We start from the raw sequence: 17,256 nt of genomic DNA on the forward strand, positions 1-17,256 counted from the left end.
CCCGGGCCCTAAGGAAGTTAGATTAGCCTCAGCCAGAGCCAGGGCTTTTTCAACACTGGCTCTGGACTGGTGGAACGCTCTGCCTCATGAGACCAGGACCCTGCAGGATCTGATTTCTTTCCGCAGGGCCTGTAAGACAGAGTTGTTCCACCTGGCCTTTGGCTTGGAGTCAATTTGATTCCCTCCCCCTTTTTCTTTTTTCCTTTGTCCTCCTGTGATGAGGCTGCATTTTAATGTTTTAATGTTGCATTTTAATCTTGTTTTTAAGTTGTATTTATTCAACTTGTTTTTATTATTGGTTGTTAGCCGCCCTGAGCCTGGCCTTGGCTGGGGAGGGCGGGGTATAAATAAAATGTATTATTATTATTTTTATAGCTTAATTTGCTTGATCACTTCATGCTGGGTTGCTGTTTAAGGAAAAGGAACAGGTCCAGTAAAAGAGATGGCAGCTCTACCTTGAAGCTGACACTAATTTCCATCTCAGCCACACCAATTTAAATTTGGCCTACTGATTAATCAACTAAAGCGCTCAGTGATGGATCTACTATTCAAATCTTGCCGTCTTCTTCTACACAGCCCCGGAAGGCAAAGTTTTCCTGTCTTAAACGCTTGCAGCTCTCTTGAAGCAAGATAAATACATGCTTCCGTCCTTACACTTTGTAAAACAAGACTGCCCTCTGTTGACTGTCAACTCAGAAGCAGTTCAAGCTCACAGCAGCTAACTGAAAGGCCTATGTTGGAATATAAAGATGCACTGCAAATTGTTTCTTTTCTTAGCGAACTGTACAGAGAAAGCAAACAACCCCACAATGCTTTCCTAAAAGTGTGTCTTACCTGTTCATAATAATGGATATTATTTTCTGCAACATCGCCAAAAGCCAGTTTCATATCAAGACGCATACTTTCTTTCCATCTATCCCAGTCAGCTTTCAGAGCATTATTGGCACACTCTACTTTATCTTCAAGTTTTCCAATCTCTTCTGATAGCTAGACCAAGCAAACAAACAAACAAAATCAGACTAAGTAACAGAGGGTGAAATCCCAATCAAGAACTCGGTAATGGAAACTTTGTTAGCATCAAAGCAAGATCTTTGTTGCGTTTCTAGAATGCAGATGCAGGCAAGAGACCTTTTCTCTTGGCTGCAATTTCTAAAAACCCAACCTATTTTCCAGCAAACTCGGGTTCTTTGGAAGGTCAGTGGTGGCTGACAAGTTTCCCTGAAGAACTGCTTGCCTATTGCATTCATGAATGAATTTCATGTCACTCGTAGCTGTGGTATAATGAGTTAGCTTTGTTCCAGGTAACACAAAGCAACTTATACCCAAAAATAATAAAAACCTAAGAACACAGCAGTGCAGGAGGAAAGAGAGATAAAAACACAGCTAAACAAAAAGGCAGGACCAAATATCCTGTCCCACTAAAAGAGGAAGTGCCACTTTTCATGCTAAGTACCAAAAGCACAAGGAAAAAAATAAAGAGTCTTTGGTGCCTCTGCTTTACTGGTAATTATTTTTTTCCCCCCTGGAGTGTAATTCAAACCTTCAGTAGCCATCATTCTTCCCTTAATGTGCCCCTCAACTTTCCCCTTTCTCTTCCAGGCTGTGGCACTAACTGGAAAAGAGAAAAGGGTCACGTTCTCTGAGCAGGGTGCAGTCACATGGCCATTTTCAAAGTGTGCCGCAGCTGAGCGAGTTTCGACATTAAAATGTTCTTTTTTAAAAAAAGAAATAAATGAAGAGGACCCCTGTCTCATTGCAAATTAAAGAATGCTCCCCAAATCCTTGCCCCAAACATAAACTTTCTACCCTAAGATCTTGAGGGGAGGCTTGCCTGTCCCAGCGGAGAATGTTCACTAGACTTCTTATCGTTTTCTCTCATTTCCCTCCCTCTTCTTTCCTCCTCCTTTCCTGTATGTTTTTAATTTATTTAGATTAACATTGGATAAGAAGGATATCTGGTATTAAGTTTTATACCTATCTCTCTTTATAAGTTCTAATAAAATTTATTCAAAAAAAGGTGAATGTTCACTACAGACATACACACACACATACAAACTTCTTTCTTTCTCCGACTGCTTCAACAAGAGTGGAAACTAAATACATGTTGACACCTTCAAACCATTCTGGAATGGAACTTGAGAGCCAGCGTGGTGTAGTGGTTAAGAGTGGTGGACTTGTAATCTGGTGAACTGGGTTTGCTTCCCCGCTCCTCCACATGCAGCTGCTGGGTGACCTTGGGCCAGTCACACTTCCTTGAAGTCTCTCAGCCCCACTCACCTCACAGAGTGTTTGTTGTGGGGGAGGAAGGGAAAGGAGAATGTTAGCCGCTTTGAGACTCCTTAAAGGGAGTGAAAGGCGGGATATCAAATCCAAACTCCTCCTCCTCCTCTTCTTCTTCTTCTTCTTGTGCATCCCTAAGATTTCTGGCTGTTGTAGAAAAAAAAGCTGACGACTCATGTTGGCCTCAGGTTTCCATGACAGGGATATATATCCTTGAGAGCTTATAGTGGTCATTGGAAGTAACAATCATTACATTTTTGCTGTGCTGACTTCCTGGTGGTTGCCATAGTAACCACCTTGCTGCACCCGCTGCAGACAAGCTGCAGTTACTTCCTGGTCGATTCTTGTTTACTGCCATGTAAGTTGACCAGGTACCTTTAGCAGGGATGTGTAAGAGGCATTTTTTGGGCAGGCGACACTTGTGTCATAAAGCCGCTGAGATGAAGTGCACCTGCCAAAATGCTGTCTTCTCCACAGCTGTTCAAAGTATGAAAGCCCAGTTCCCATTCCTATTCTACCCAATTGCTTTATTACAGTGTCAGGTTGTATCTATCATCTATCTATTTATAATATATATCTATAATTTTTATTAAATTTTCTGTTTTACAATTTAAAATATTCATTTAAACACCCTTAAAAATATCAATGACTTCCTCTCTTCTCTTTCCATGGTTCATTTTGCATATCATAAATCCCTGCATACTTTACAAAAACTAAACCATTCAGTATTCCATTACTGATTCATCAAAACTTATTTACATTGTTGTATTTATCTTAATGCTGCCAATGTTTTCAGGTATACATATTTCCCCCCCATATATTCAATAAATGTTTGCCAATCTTCTCTAAATGTTATGTTCTTCTTGTTCTCTTATTCTATATGTTAAGTCTGCAAACTGTGCATATTCTGTCAGCTTAAGTTGCCATTCTTCTTTAGTTGGGACCTCACTCGTTTTCCATTTTGGGGTTAACAAAACATGGGCCGCAGTAGTAGCATACATAAATAATCTTTTTTGACACCTGGGAATTTCAGTCTTAATTATCCCCAACAAAAAGGACTCTGGGTTTTTTTTTTTTTTGCGGGGGAGGACTTTTAAACATTTTTTTACAATTCATTATGGATTATTTCCCAATACCCTTTTACCCTTTTACAAGTCCAGGGTTTTGTACCTGCCTCTTAGGTTGATGGGACTTGGGAGTTCCACATCTGGAGGGCCACAGGTTGCCCATCTTTGGTATGCACCAATGTTTCCCAAACTTGGGTCTCCAGCTGTTTTTGAACTACAGTTCCCATCATCCCTGACCACGGGTCCTGGTAGTTAAGGATGATGGGAGTTGTAGTCAAAAACAACAACTGGAAACCCAAGTTTGGGAAACACTAGTATACACAACACTGAGCCAATTGAAGGGCCAACTGGGTATAAAGCAGCTCCATCGGTTCCTCCTTAGTTTCACCCCTTCAGTTCTGTCTTCATGTAACCCTGAGAGGTAGGCTGGGCTGAGAGAATGGGTCTAATCCAGGATTTCCTATTGACCTTCTTGGCTGAGTAGGACTGTGGACCCAGAACTTTTTGGTCCAAGTCCCACGTTCTTTCTGAACTTGCAAACCTGCTCTTAAAGGAACCGATTGCAAGGAAGGGTCAGGAAAGGGGCAATTCACAGCCGGCCCAAATTATGCGCTTCAGCTTGGAAGCTATTGCTATTTATCACATGGCCTATCGGATGAGATCCATTTTTCAGTCTTAGAAATGACTGCCAAAACTGTTCCCGGTCCCAATCTCCTCCCTCTTATCAGGCGTCACAGCTGACTTCCCTGCAGGAACAAATCGATGTCCCCTATAAAGACCAAGCGTTCTAGCCTTTTGTCAGCGCTAATGACCTGTTTGTGATTCCATTTCTCTGGCACAACTACTCTTCGCATTACATTCTCGCTCATGCCACTCACTGTCATAATTTCTGGGTATCCGCTTTCAAAGGCAAGCTCAACTGGACAGTTGTGTTGTGCTCATTAAGGTCGATGAAAGCGCTGCCTACAGAGAGAAAGGGGCGGGGGGTTGCTGAACAGAGCCAGATTCTGTTCTGCACAGCAACCAAGCATCTACAGAACCAGTTTTCGTGTAACCCAAACAAAGTCTTTCCTCGTCATGTGACTGTGCTACTGTGGGAAGCCGCTGCCACAATTTTATTAGGAGGCCATTCACAGCCTCAGCTCCCCATCTGCAAATTCATGGATAAGAAGAATCATTTTATATGCAGTGCTTTTTTTCTAAAAAAAATAATGTTTAGGGGTACTCTCATTTTTCTGTTTGTTTGTTTGTTTGTGTCTGACTCTTCGTGACTCCATGGACCAGAGCACGCCAGGCACTCCTGTCTTCCACTGCCTCCCGCAGTTTGGTCAAACTCATGCTGGTAGCTTCGAGAACATTATCCAACCATCTTGTCCTCTGTCGTCCCCTTCTCCTTGTGCCCTCCATCTTTCCCAACATCAGGGTCTTTTCCAGGGAGTCTTCCCTTCTCATGAGGTGGCCAAAGTATTGGAGCCTCAGCTTCAGGATCTGTCCTTCCAGTGAGCACTCAGGGCTGATTTCCTTAAGAGTGGATAGGTTTGATCTTCTTGCAGTCCATGGGACTCTCAAGAGTCTCCTCCAGCACCTACTCATATTGAAATACTGCCCCTCAATGAGGCCAAACTTAAATTCACAAAAGCGCTGTTTATATGATTTGTTGGGGGCAGGAGTGAAAAAAAGACACCCCATATTTTGAATACTTGAAAGACAGATAGACAACACAGAATCATAGAACTGTAGAGTTGGAAGGGACCCAAGGGTCATCTAGTCCAACCTCCTGCAATGCATGTGGCTCTCCAGATGTTGTTGGACTCCAGTTCTCATCAGCCCTATCTATCATGGCCAGAGAGGACATGTCAGGGCCTGGCTGGATGAGGAGAAGTGGTGGAAGCCGCCTGGCCAAGAGCCCCATGAGGCTGCCTCCCAGGAAGAACTTGGAGAGTAGCTTGATCCCAGCCACTGGCCAGAGAAGAAGCAATTTCACAAAGCTTTGTTTTCTCCTCCCTGTCAGAAAAGAACACACAGATGCCACAACTCCAAAAGCAGCCTCCAGTCATAGCATGCTTTGCTGCAAAGCTTCCAAAGGTGGCACAATTTGGCCTCTGCCATCAGAGAAGAGAATAATAATAATAATAATAATAATAATAATAATAATAATAATAATAATAATAATTTATTTATACCCCGCCCATCTGGCTGGGTTTCCCCAGCCACTCTGGGCAGTTTCCAACACACTATTAAAATACAGTAATGCATCAAACATTAAAAGCTTCCCTAAACAGGGCTGCCTTCAGATGTCGTCTAAAAGTCTGGTAGTTGTTGTTCTCTTTGACATCTGGTGGGAGGGTGTTCCACAAGGCCCTCTGCCTGGTTCCCTGTAACTTGGCTTCTCGCAGTGAGGGAACTGCCCTTGGCACTGGACCTCAGTGTCCGGGTAGAACGATGGGGGTGGAGACGCTCCTTCAGTGCCTCCCGGGAAGAATGCCATGGCAAGCAGGAGACCACCCTGGCTTGGCTCCAGCCATCATCTTGAAAATGAATGGTGCAGGCAATTTCCTTTCCTCATCCCAGCCAGCTCCAGCCACCCTCATCCACAAATCTAAGTGACCGAGGTGGGATTTACGGGAGACGTGGTTTTGTCATTGCTTCAGAACCATACAGAGCTTCATACACAAAGCAGTAAAGCAACTGGAAAGAAATCAGCAGCCTACTTGTGGACGGAAGAATAGGCATCTGATTGGCCACTGTGTGAACAGAACACTGGACTAGATAGGCTTTGGATTCTGATGTTCTTGTATGGTCATCACGCCTAACGTGAGCAAGAAGCTGTCAGGGAACTGCCATCATTGCCGGAGGGAGAGAGAGCAAAATCCAGAGGGATTCCAGAGAGCGTCCCAGGATTGGGAGAGGCAGCTCATCTTCTGGGGAAGAGAATCAGCGTAGCACCAGTGGAGAAGGGGGGAAGATGGGGGAAGTGGCGAGGCGGTCCCATGACTCCTTGCCGGGGACCACCGGAGAGAGTAAGGGTCCTCCGCTGCCTACGCCCTCCTTGCGCAGAAGGCTTTTGCGCAGAGAGAGTAGGAGAAGACTAGGCGTCAAAGAGCTGCTTTGCTGGAAGAAGTTTAAGAAACGCCCACTGACGGATTCTGCCAGCGATTGAGACAGCCACGGATGAGTGGCTGTCCGGACAGAAAAGGTTCACTCAGGCAACCCAGCCAGGTGTTTGCACCGGCTTACGCACGAACAACCCCTAGAACCGTTACAGATGCGTTCTGCTTTTTTAACCGATTGAAGCTCTGCTGTCTAACGACTGTGTGACAGGCAGGTGTTGACAGGTGAAGCTTTTACTCACTGGAGAATGACTGTCCCTCAACTACTCTGTGATTGTGAGTTCCATTGCATGCTATCATGATTAAGACAATTTGGTGGTTTTGTGGAGCTTGATCACTGACCGCTCGTTTCACTCTGCTCCCATCTCTGCATTCCCTGAGAAATTTTGCAAGTCACAACAAAACTCTCTTACATTCTCCCTTATTCCTCAGATGTCTGGCCTGAGCAGCAACCTGCAGATTCATGACACGATTTCGATTTAGACAAATGCCAGCGACAACTCAGGGCTACAATGGAACACCCTTGAAGAAATGATACTTGTTTTTACTCGCACTCATTTTGCTTCCCTTGCCATTTTTCAGATGTTTTGTCCAAGCAGAAATCTCCAAATTACCTTAGGACAAATCGGATGACAATTCTATTAGAAAGTGTTTTGTGTGTGTGCGCACGCTCAAGATAAAAATCTGAGATACAAGACCAGTACTGTGACATCATCTCTCTTTTGAGCACAGACTAGCAAACTGTACCTCCTGAATTGTTTTCCCCACCATAAAAGACGTAGTTGCTGGAGTGTGGAACTTAAGTGGAAGCCAAGGTTCAAATCCATTGTTCAAAGATTGGAAGAAAGTTTTAAAAAAATAAAAAATTCTTATTTAGGATTGTTCTAGAAAATTAATGAATAGTAGAAAAATGCTGGAATGAAATTATTCGACTTTAGCAGAATTGTTAAAAAGAGGGTGGCAAGAATATGTTAAGGCTAGGAGAAATTGGTATGAATAAGACTTAAGTTTAAAATTTTAGGGTTTTTTTATGTAATATAGGCTAAAATAGATCAAGGTAATTTAATGACAGGATATTATGAAAAAATGGAAAGGATTTGCTGTTATAATTAATAACTAGAATACAAAAAAGGGAGGTATGAGGAGGTCGATGAAATAAGGTTATGACAGTTAAGGATTTGGGAATATTGGATTTGTTTTTAAATTTTCGTGGTTTATTTTGGTTTTGGGACTTTGATGTGTTATGTGTTTTGTCTTTCTTTCTTTTTTTGATTTTGAACTTTTTTGATTTATATTGTTTGATTGATGTTTGCTTTTCTATTGTTTTTATCTTCTTTTTCCTTCTTTTTCTTTTTATCTTTTTTGTAATTTTAAAATTTTCAATAAATATTATTTTGAGAAAGAAAAAAAAAACAAATCCATTGTTCCTGACATGTGATTAACTTGCAAACATGCGGGGAGGAAGAGGGATGGTAGCTAAGAGGGGATGTTTGCATTCTTTTTCCAGACACCATCTGTAGATGGGAGGGGGCAGTTTCCAATGATGTGCTTTTGCATCCTTCTACAAAATTTGACTTAACAGAAATCATCACTCAAGAGGTTCGTAAGAGGTGATGGTGAAAGGAAAAAGTGGTCTGCTAAGTATGTTCAAGATCAGCACACCAAATTACTACAGTGGTACCTTGGTTCTTGAATGCCTTGGTACTCAAACAACTTGGAACCCAAACACTGCAAACCATTTTGAGTGTTGTACTTCCGTTTGGAGTGCCATGCTTCCATTTTGAGTGTTACACTGCACTGTCTGTCTGATTTTGCTCTTTATTTTGCATTTTTGTTTTTGCGGCTCTTTTTTGTTTTGTTTTTGTGACTGTGTGGAACCCAGTTCAGCTACTGATTGATTGTGTGACTGCAGTGTGTTGTGTATTGCTTTCGTTTTATGGATCAATGGTCTCGTTAGAGAGTAACATTCATGTTAAATTGCTGTTTTAGGGGTTGTTTTTAAAAGTCTGGAATGGATTAATCCATTTTGGATTACTTTCTATGGGAAAGCGTGCGCCTTGGTTTTGGAACGCTTTGGTTTTGGAACAGATTTCTGGAACGGATTAAGTTTGAGAACCAAGGTACCCCTGTATTTGGAAGAGTACTGGGGCAGGAGCTGTAGATCTGTAGGCTCAATCCCTAGCTATTTCCAGTTAAGAGTCATTATAGGAAAGATCTCTGTCAGTGATCCAGTAAAATGTGACAGTATACTGAGCTAGAGGGATGCATCCCAGGAAGGCAGAGGCCTGGTGCAAGCCCTTTGCCATCATGTTTCATTAGCACAGTTATGTGATGCGATGGCATCAATTTTTTAATTACAGCAAGAAGCACCCCATTATTATTTAGCAATGGTTGGCATACTCACCAGATCATTTTCTGCCTTTTTATTATATAGAGCGTCCACTTTGGAATCCAGCTCTGCTTGGATGTGGTCTCTTCTTTTCAAAACCCCCTGAATTGCAAAACAGGAGAGAGAGAAAGAGAGTGAGTGAGAGAGAGAAAGAATGAGAGAGAGAGAGAGAGATACATATAACGGAGCAATGTTTCGTCCAGTTAAATAACTTATGAAAGGGAGCTCCCAACAAATATTTTCATTAGAAACTTGGAAGAAGGTGGATACAGACATTTCCGTCTCTTGTCCTATGAAATTGGCAGATTCACTACAGATAAGGGAAAGTACACAATGCATATTTACCGTATTTTTTGCTCTATAAGACTCACTTTTTCCCTCCTAAAAAGTAAGGGGAAATGTGTGTGCGTCTTATGGAGCAAATGCAGGCTGCGCAGCTATCCCAGAAGCCAGAACAGCAAGAGGGATTGCTGCTTTCACTGCACAGCGATCCCTCTTGCTGTTCTGGCTTCTGAGATTCAGAATATTTTTTTTCTTGTTTCCCTCCTCCAAAAACTAGGTGCGTCTTGTGGTCTGGTGCGTCTTATAGAGCGAAAAATACGGTAATTTAAGGAATCTGCTGCCCAAAAAAATGTGATAATGGCTGCTAACTTGAACTTTTTAAAATGAGCACTAGACAAATCCATTGAGGATACATCACATGGCAGCATCCTCTGTCTCCATCAATTGGACAGGGGACTAAAAGCTACTGTGAGGCTGCCTCCCAGGAGAAACAGTGGAGAGCAGCTTGATCCCAGCCACTGGACAGACAAGAAGCAATTTCACAAAGCTTTCCCCACCCCTGTCAGAAGAAAACAACAGCCAGCTCCAACCATCAGCTTCCCAGGGAGTGCAAAGCTGAAGGGAAGCACATTTTGACCTCTGCCGTCAGAGAAGAGACCGAAGGCCGCAGGGAAGCTGCACCCAAAGTCTCCCGGAAAGACTGCCATGGCAAGCAGGGGACCAACCTGCCTCTAGCCATCGTCTTGAAAATGAATGGCGCAAGGAGTTTCCTTCCCTCATCCCTTCCAGAAAGAACACGCTGCTCCAGCCTTTGTTTTCCTCTCCCCTCCTCATCCCCTTTTCCTTATCTATCACATTCATTAGACTGTAAGCACATGGGTTGTGACTGCCTTATTTTTAATCTCTGCAGAGTGCTTATACTTTGAAGCACTTTAGGGGGCTAAGGTAAAGGTACCCCTGCCCGTACGGGCCAGTCGTGACCAACTCTGGGGTTGCGCGCCCATCTCGCTTAAGAGGCCGGGGGCCAGCACTGTCTGAAGAAACTTCCGGGTCACGTGGTCAGCGTGACAAAGCTGCTCTGGCGAGCCTGCACCAGCGCAGCACACGGAGTCGCCGCTTACCTTCCCGCTATAAAGCGGTACCTATTTATCTACTTGCACTTAAGGGTTCTTTCGAACTGCTAGGTGGGCAGGAGCTGGGACCGCAGACAGGAGCTCACCGTGCCGCGGGGATTCGAACCACCGACCATGCGATTGGCAACTCCTAGGTGCTGAGGTTTTACCCACAGTGCCACCTGCGTCCCACCCGCATTAGGGGGCTAACTTGGGGCAAAATCCAAACCAACAGGGCGGTACGGAGTGGCAGAACCTTCCCCTGATATCCACAGTTCCCTAACATGTATAAGGAGAGTTTGAGATAAGGAGAGTTTGAGTAACAGCAGCAGAGCTGCTTCAAAGCAAACACCCCCCCCCCCATGCCTAAAATGGCTATTCAGGGCTACATTCTCAAGTGAATCCTGCCAAGTTGTATACAGATGCCATATATTTTGAGCAATTTTTCCTCGACTGCTGTGGAGGCTTCTACCTCCAATTTTCCTTTGATAGCTGCACAATCAGATTGGCCACAAGAATATACAGTATACAACACACACACACACACACACACACACACACACACACACACACACAAAATTGCAGGCAGAATGGAGCTTTCAAATTGTCCCCTTCGCTTTGAAAATGCTATGCCATTCCTAGTAAGTACCCTATAAGTAGAGGGGGTTCAGTTGTGATGAAAGCGTATTGGATGTGATTCAGAGAAAAACAGACACATCAAAGTTCTCTTCATGCCACTGGAGTTTAAGCGCATTTTACTCTGAGCTGCAGACCCACAAGTTCTGGCCCACCTTCCAAATCATCTTTTGCTTCTGAGTTTCTCTAGCTAGAAAACAGTTATTGTGCATTGCTGCTCAAGAGAAATTGCACATCAGAGCTGGTGTTGAGGCTGGCAACCTTTAAGAGGTGAGAAAGTGAGGAGGTGAAGGCAGTTTTCCACTCAAGATGCTGACTACGGCGACAGAAAACAGCACCCTTGAAACAAAGGTGAGGATTTTGCTCATAGGAAACTCGAAGATATGGACAACCAGGGCTTTTTTTCAGCCGTAACTCACCAGAATTCGGTTCCGGCACCTCTCAGGTGGGGACCATTGCCATTGTAAGAGAACAAGGAAGGCATTTATTATGAGTTGTTGTCGTTGTTGTTGCTATGATGATGATGACGATGATGATTAAACAACAACAATATTTTTTATTATTTATATCCCACCCATCTGGCTGGGTATCTCTAGCCACTCTGGGCGACTTACAGCATATATGGTTGGCTTGTAAAGGGGACCCCTGACCATTAGGTCTAGTCGTGACCGACTCTAGGGTTGCGGCGCTCATCTCACTTTACTGGCCGAGGGAGCCGGCGTACAGCTTCCAGGTCATGTGGCCCGCATGACTAAGCTGCTTCTGGCGAACCAGAGCAGCACACGGAAACACCGTTTACCTTCCCGTCGGAGTGGTACCTATTTATCTAGTTGCACTTTGACATGCTTTCGAAATGCTAGGTTGGCAGGAGCAGAGACCGAGCAACGGGAGCTTGCCCCATCACGGGGATTCGAAGCGCCGACCTTCTGATCGGCAAGTCCTAGGCTCTGTAGTTTAACCCACAGCGCCACCCGTGTCCCATGGTTGGCTTACAGCACATAATTAGCTAAATTTATATACTGCCCTATACCCGCAGGTCTCAAGGTGGTTCTCAGGACAAAAACTCTAGCACTGCAGACAATGCAATGCTGGACTCACTGGATACTGACAACTCATCAGCACCCTATTACCTATAAAGTTTGCTTTCAGAGCTCAGAACCACTCAGGACTGGGAGGTGGTCTGGATTATATCCATGGACCCCAACCAATCCTGTGATTGTAGTAGAGGCCTGCAAGACAGAGGTGTTCCACCAGGTCAGGGCCCAGCCTGACTCCCTCCTCTGGCAACCTGCACAGAATTTTGCTTAACGGTTGCCATTAATTTGATTTTAATTAATTTTTATAATGGACCCCTGACCATTAGGTCCAGTCATGACCGACTCTGGGGTTGCAGCGCTCATCTCGCTTTATTGGCCGAGGGAGCCAGCGTACAGCTTCCGAGTCATGTGGCCAGCATCACTAAGATGCTTATGGCGAACCAGAGCAGTGCATTGAAACGCCTTTTACCTTCCCGCCGGAGTGGTACCTATTGATCTACTTGCACTTTGACGTGCTTTTGAACTGCTAGGTTGGCAGGAGCAGGGACCGAGCAACGGGAGCTCACCCTGTCGTGGGGATTTAAATCGCCGACCTTCTGATCGGCAAGTCCTAGGCTCTGTGGTTTAACCCACAGGGCCACCCATGTTCCATCAAGGACATTAGGCCCACCCTAAACGGCTCCGGCCCTGTACACCTGAAGGAGCATCTCCACCCCTGTGATTCAGTTGAGATCCAGCACCTCTGAGGGCCTTCTGGCAGTTCCCTCACTGCAAGAAATAAAGTTACAGTGGCCTTCTTGGTAGTGGCGCCTGCCCTGTGGAAGGCCCTCTAGATGTCAAGGGAATATGACATATTCATATTCTATATGAAGGCAGCCCTCTATGTTTAATGTTTGATGCTTTACTGTGTGGTGTTTTAATTTGTTGGAAGCTGCCCAGAGTGGCAGGGGCAACCCAGTCAGATAGGAGGCATATTGTTTTCATGATGATGATGATGCAGAATAAAAAGGCCAGATGCTCAGTCTCTTAAGCCAGGGGGTAGCCAGATCTTCAGGAGTTGTTGGACGTCCAGCTCTCATCAACCCCAGCCAGCATGGCCAGTGGCAAGGGCTGATGGGAGCTAATAGTCCAGCAACAGCTAGAGAGCACCAGGCTTGCTGCCCTTACCCAAAGTACTGCATTGCCAACACCAGCTAAGAAAACACACTGACTGCAGTCATTTGACAGGCTGCTTACACTACAGCAATGCAATCAGAAGGGTGTTGAAAACAAGAGTCCATGACAGATGAATCCACGCAGTGCCCGTTCCATCTTACCGTTAATATTTCACTGTACAGCACATATTCTTGCAGAGTAGGGAAGAGGCTTTCGGAGAGCCCTGCCATCTGTTTCTCGGTCGCCTTGCAGCACTTGTCGATGCAGCTTGCCACCCCTTTCAGTGTGTCCGCCAGGTCTACTTCGGATGCGGACCAAAGCGTGTGGATGGGGCCAAACTCCTTCAGCTCACAAAAATAGTCTTTAAAACGGGAGGAAGGAGAGAAGAGAAGGGATTGGCATTTAAATTCCGTTTCTAAAATAATATTTTTTTTACAAAATGTCTGTAACAAGGTGTGGCCACAGGCAAACCAGTTCAGTCCCATTTGACAGGTGAGGAACACATAATTAGCCCAAGATCTGGTCTTGAGTTCATGGCAGATAGTTCTTTAATTTCTATTTGGGACAAGTGGGGTCTGCAGCAAAATGTTGCAGCGTGGCGTCTCACTGATTAGAATTCCAGATACTCCATTCCATCACCCTCCCACCAGGTTTACTATTTACCCACCCTCAATAGTTAGTAAGCATTCTGCAAGCACTGAGCATGCTCGGTCCTCGTTGGACCGATTCTGCCTCCTCAACCCTAGGCTTTCTAAATATGTTTACTACTTTTCCAAAACTTGTGGCTCCTCCAAGCCTCCTGATATCCCCTTCTTGTATGTGACTAGTACCATTTTGATTACTTAAACATCCCTACTCAGAAAATGGAGATCATATTGGTATACATGAAGTTTAGAGAGGGAACATAGGCTGGATTCTAATCTGCCATACTGTGGGGAATCTGAAACCAGAAAGGAGGAAGAATCTGGAAGCCCACCAGAAATAGCCAAGAAAGTTGGCTTTCTTGTCCACCAACCTCTCTCTTCCCTGTAGACTCGGTGAGAGATTTTATCCAACAGATTGATTTTCTGGCTAAACACCTCCACGTGGTCCATCATTTCTGTAAATGCTTCTGGGCGGTTCTTCACGGGCGCTCCTCGCATCGACGACGCGACTGCTTTGACCGTTTGTCCCATTCTGCTGAGCAGACCAGGCCCCTGCTTCTTGTGAGATGAAAGTTCCTAAAAATTAAGGGATGAAATCAAGCTTTGACTTGGGTGAGTTGTTGTTTACGTACTTAAAAAAAAAAAGATGTAGTAAAAACCCAAGTTCACATCACAGTCCATATGAAACATGATAAACCTTTGTTCCCATCGCTGATGCCAAAATTAATCTGCTAACTCACACTCTACTAAGGTATAACCTCTGGCGGTTCCTGCATTGTGAAAAGTGAGGTTGAAGGGAACCAGGCAAAGGGCCTTCTCAGTAGTCGCACCTGCCCTGTGGAACACCCTCCACCAGATGTCAAGGAAATAAACAACTATCTGACATCTGAAGGCAGCCCTGTATAGGGAGGTTTTGAATGTTTGATGTCTTACTGTGTTTTAATTTGTTGGCAGCCTCCCAGTGTGGCTTGGGTAACCCAATCGGATGAGAAGCATACAACTATTACCTATTACAGTCATACCTCTGGTTGCGAATGTGATCTGTGCGGGAGGCATGTTCGCAACCCGCAACATTTGCAGTCTGAAGCGCTGTGTCTACGCACGTGTGTGACGTGATTCGGCGCTTCTGCGCATGCACAAGCGCCGAAACCCAGAAGTAACCCGTTCCGGTACTTCCAGGTTTGGTGTGGTTCGTAACCCAAAAACGCACAACCCGCAGCATTCGTAACCCAAGGTATGACTGTAATAATAATAATACAGTGGTGCCCCGCAAGACGAATACCTCGCAAGACGGAAAACCCACTAGACAAAAGGGTTTTCCGTTTTTCAATGCGCTTCGCAGGACGAATTTCCCTATGGGCTTGCTTTGCAAGACGAAAATGTCTTGCAAGTCTTGAGATTTTTTTTCGCTCCCCACCCCCTTTTTCTAAGCCGCTAAACCACTAATAGCCTTTTAGCAGCTAATCCGCTAATCCCTTAAGCCTTTAATAGCCGCTAATAGCCGCTAAACCGCTAATAGCACTAATCCGCTAAGCTGCTAATAGGGTTGCTTCGCAAGACGAAAAAACCGCTAGACGAAGACACTCGCGGAACGAATTAATTTCGTCTTGCGAGGCACCACTGTAATAATAATAATTCTCGTGTCTTTTTGTTCTTGTGTTCCTTGTTTTGTCCAGTGCTTTCAATGACTGCTTTAAAAGCATGGCTTTGTCTATAACCCCCACTTAAGTAAAAATAAACTGGTGCCTATAAATATTCAAAGGCATTCCCATAACAGAGGAGTGTATGTGCATTTTGATACTCCAACTAAGCTTTCTGAGAAGGTCCTAGGCTCTTTCCCTGAATATTCCATAAAAAACAAAAACACAGGGTAAACGCAACAGGGTATTTTTGATCTGGACTGTATCCGGACAGAAGCAAGGAGGAGATCTTTTGCTCTGAATGAGCAAACAGGGAGTTCTCTCTGTCTGCTTTCTCTCAGTTTTGGTCTGCAGAGAACGTGGAAGGGTGCAAGAGAAGAAAAGAGGTGTCTGAAGTTAGTGCACAACCTCTCCCCAATTACAATCCTGGGGGAAAGGAGGAGAAATAGTCTGAATTCATCCTAACCCAGTTAGATAGGTACCTATTTTGGTCAGACTTGACAAATCTTACTTTTATGATCACCGCAACAAAATAAAAAAAGAATATTTACCCAGGCTTGTGCAGTAAGAAAAATTTTGAGGTCCTCATTAAAAGTTAAAGTGGGATGATCAGCAATCCGGTTTAAAAATTTATGCAGTGCTTTCTTTCTCGTTTCAATGAATTCTTCATTAAATCGTTCCACAACTCCTTTCATTATGAATTTTTCAGGCAATGGCTAAGGCAGAAAGATAATGGAAGGGAAAACACAGTTTTATAAGTGCATGTATATGTAAACAGCCATTCCAAAAATATTGGTCTGCTTTGGATGTAACCCAAAACCATAGTTTATAGTGTCACAAGAATGAGGCTAAGTGATTCAATGGGCTCACATTCTCCTCCTCCTCTGGCATGGCTTGCTTTCATTTAAGATTTGGGGTTTTTGCATTATTCTAACTGTGATTCATCTAAAATAAAAGCAGAGGCTCAAAGGGTAAGAGGAGGGGGGTAGTGTGCAAGCCCAAGGCTCACTTAGGCTTATCTTCAAAACATTAGAACATGGTTTAGTGTTACATGCGAACCAAGTCAAAATAAAATACAGTGGTACCTCGCAAGACGAATGCCTCGCAAGACGAAAAACTCACAAGACGAAAGAGTTTTTCGTTTTTTGAGCTGCTTCGCAAGATGAATTTCCCTATGGGCTTGCTTCGCAAGACGAAAACGTCTTGCAAGTTTGTTTCCTTTTTCTTAAAACCGTTAATACCCAGGGTGCATTGCTTGACTGATTGCACCAACATCACCCTGCGGGAATTCTGGAAGGACCACTTTGACACTTAATAAACTCTTTTTGTACCAAATTTGGCTTTGTTTGGACTTTTTTTGACCATAGGAACACATTAATTGATTTTCAATGCATTCCTATGGGAAACCGTGCTTCGCAAGACGAAAAATTCGCAAGACGAAAAAACTCGCAGAACGAATTAATTTCGTCTTGCGAGGCACCACTGTATGCAGTGGTTTCATTATTAGAACAAATATGAGGGAGAGGGTACACTGCAGAAAAAGAACAGTTACCACTTATCACTCTTAAGAAATCAGTTTAGCACATCCAATGTGCTTTTTCTCTTCTTTCAATCTCAGCTTTCTGCCTAACAAAGCAAGAGTTGATTAGACCTACAGGAATGATGAGAGTTGGGTGTGCTTCCTCAAGCCTGCCCTTTAACCAAAGGAAATCTTGATAGCGTCGTCTAACTTCATACTCACTGGAGTCGAATTCACCACGCATTGTCTAGAAAACATATAGAAGACAGTCAAATGATGCATATGTCGAAAAGGCCTTCAGGCACTCGTGGTGTATAATGGCTATTTGGCGGAGAGAATGAGTGTTTTAAAAGCAAACAGTGCATGATTATTGAGGAGCCACTAT

The 17,256-nt window shown here is 44.2% G+C and overlaps 1 protein-coding gene across 1 annotated transcript in view; it reads right to left on the reverse strand.

Annotated features, from left to right (window-relative positions):
* The window catches only part of SNX7 (sorting nexin 7), a 50,510-nt gene that overhangs the window by 12,738 nt on the left and 20,516 nt on the right, over positions 1 to 17,256 (reverse strand). The window contains exons 3-8 of the mRNA XM_083444969.1: positions 17,008 to 17,118; positions 15,904 to 16,068; positions 14,084 to 14,288; positions 13,230 to 13,429; positions 8,862 to 8,948; positions 835 to 987 (exon numbers count right to left, since the gene is read on the reverse strand). Coding sequence (XP_083301095.1) covers positions 835 to 987; positions 8,862 to 8,948; positions 13,230 to 13,429; positions 14,084 to 14,288; positions 15,904 to 16,068; positions 17,008 to 17,118 — 921 coding nt within the window. The remainder of the gene's footprint in view (positions 1 to 834; positions 988 to 8,861; positions 8,949 to 13,229; positions 13,430 to 14,083; positions 14,289 to 15,903; positions 16,069 to 17,007; positions 17,119 to 17,256) is intronic.

This window comes from Podarcis tiliguerta, assembly GCF_965153285.1.
Source record: "Podarcis tiliguerta genome assembly, chromosome: 6".
NCBI lineage: Eukaryota > Metazoa > Chordata > Lepidosauria > Squamata > Lacertidae > Podarcis > Podarcis tiliguerta.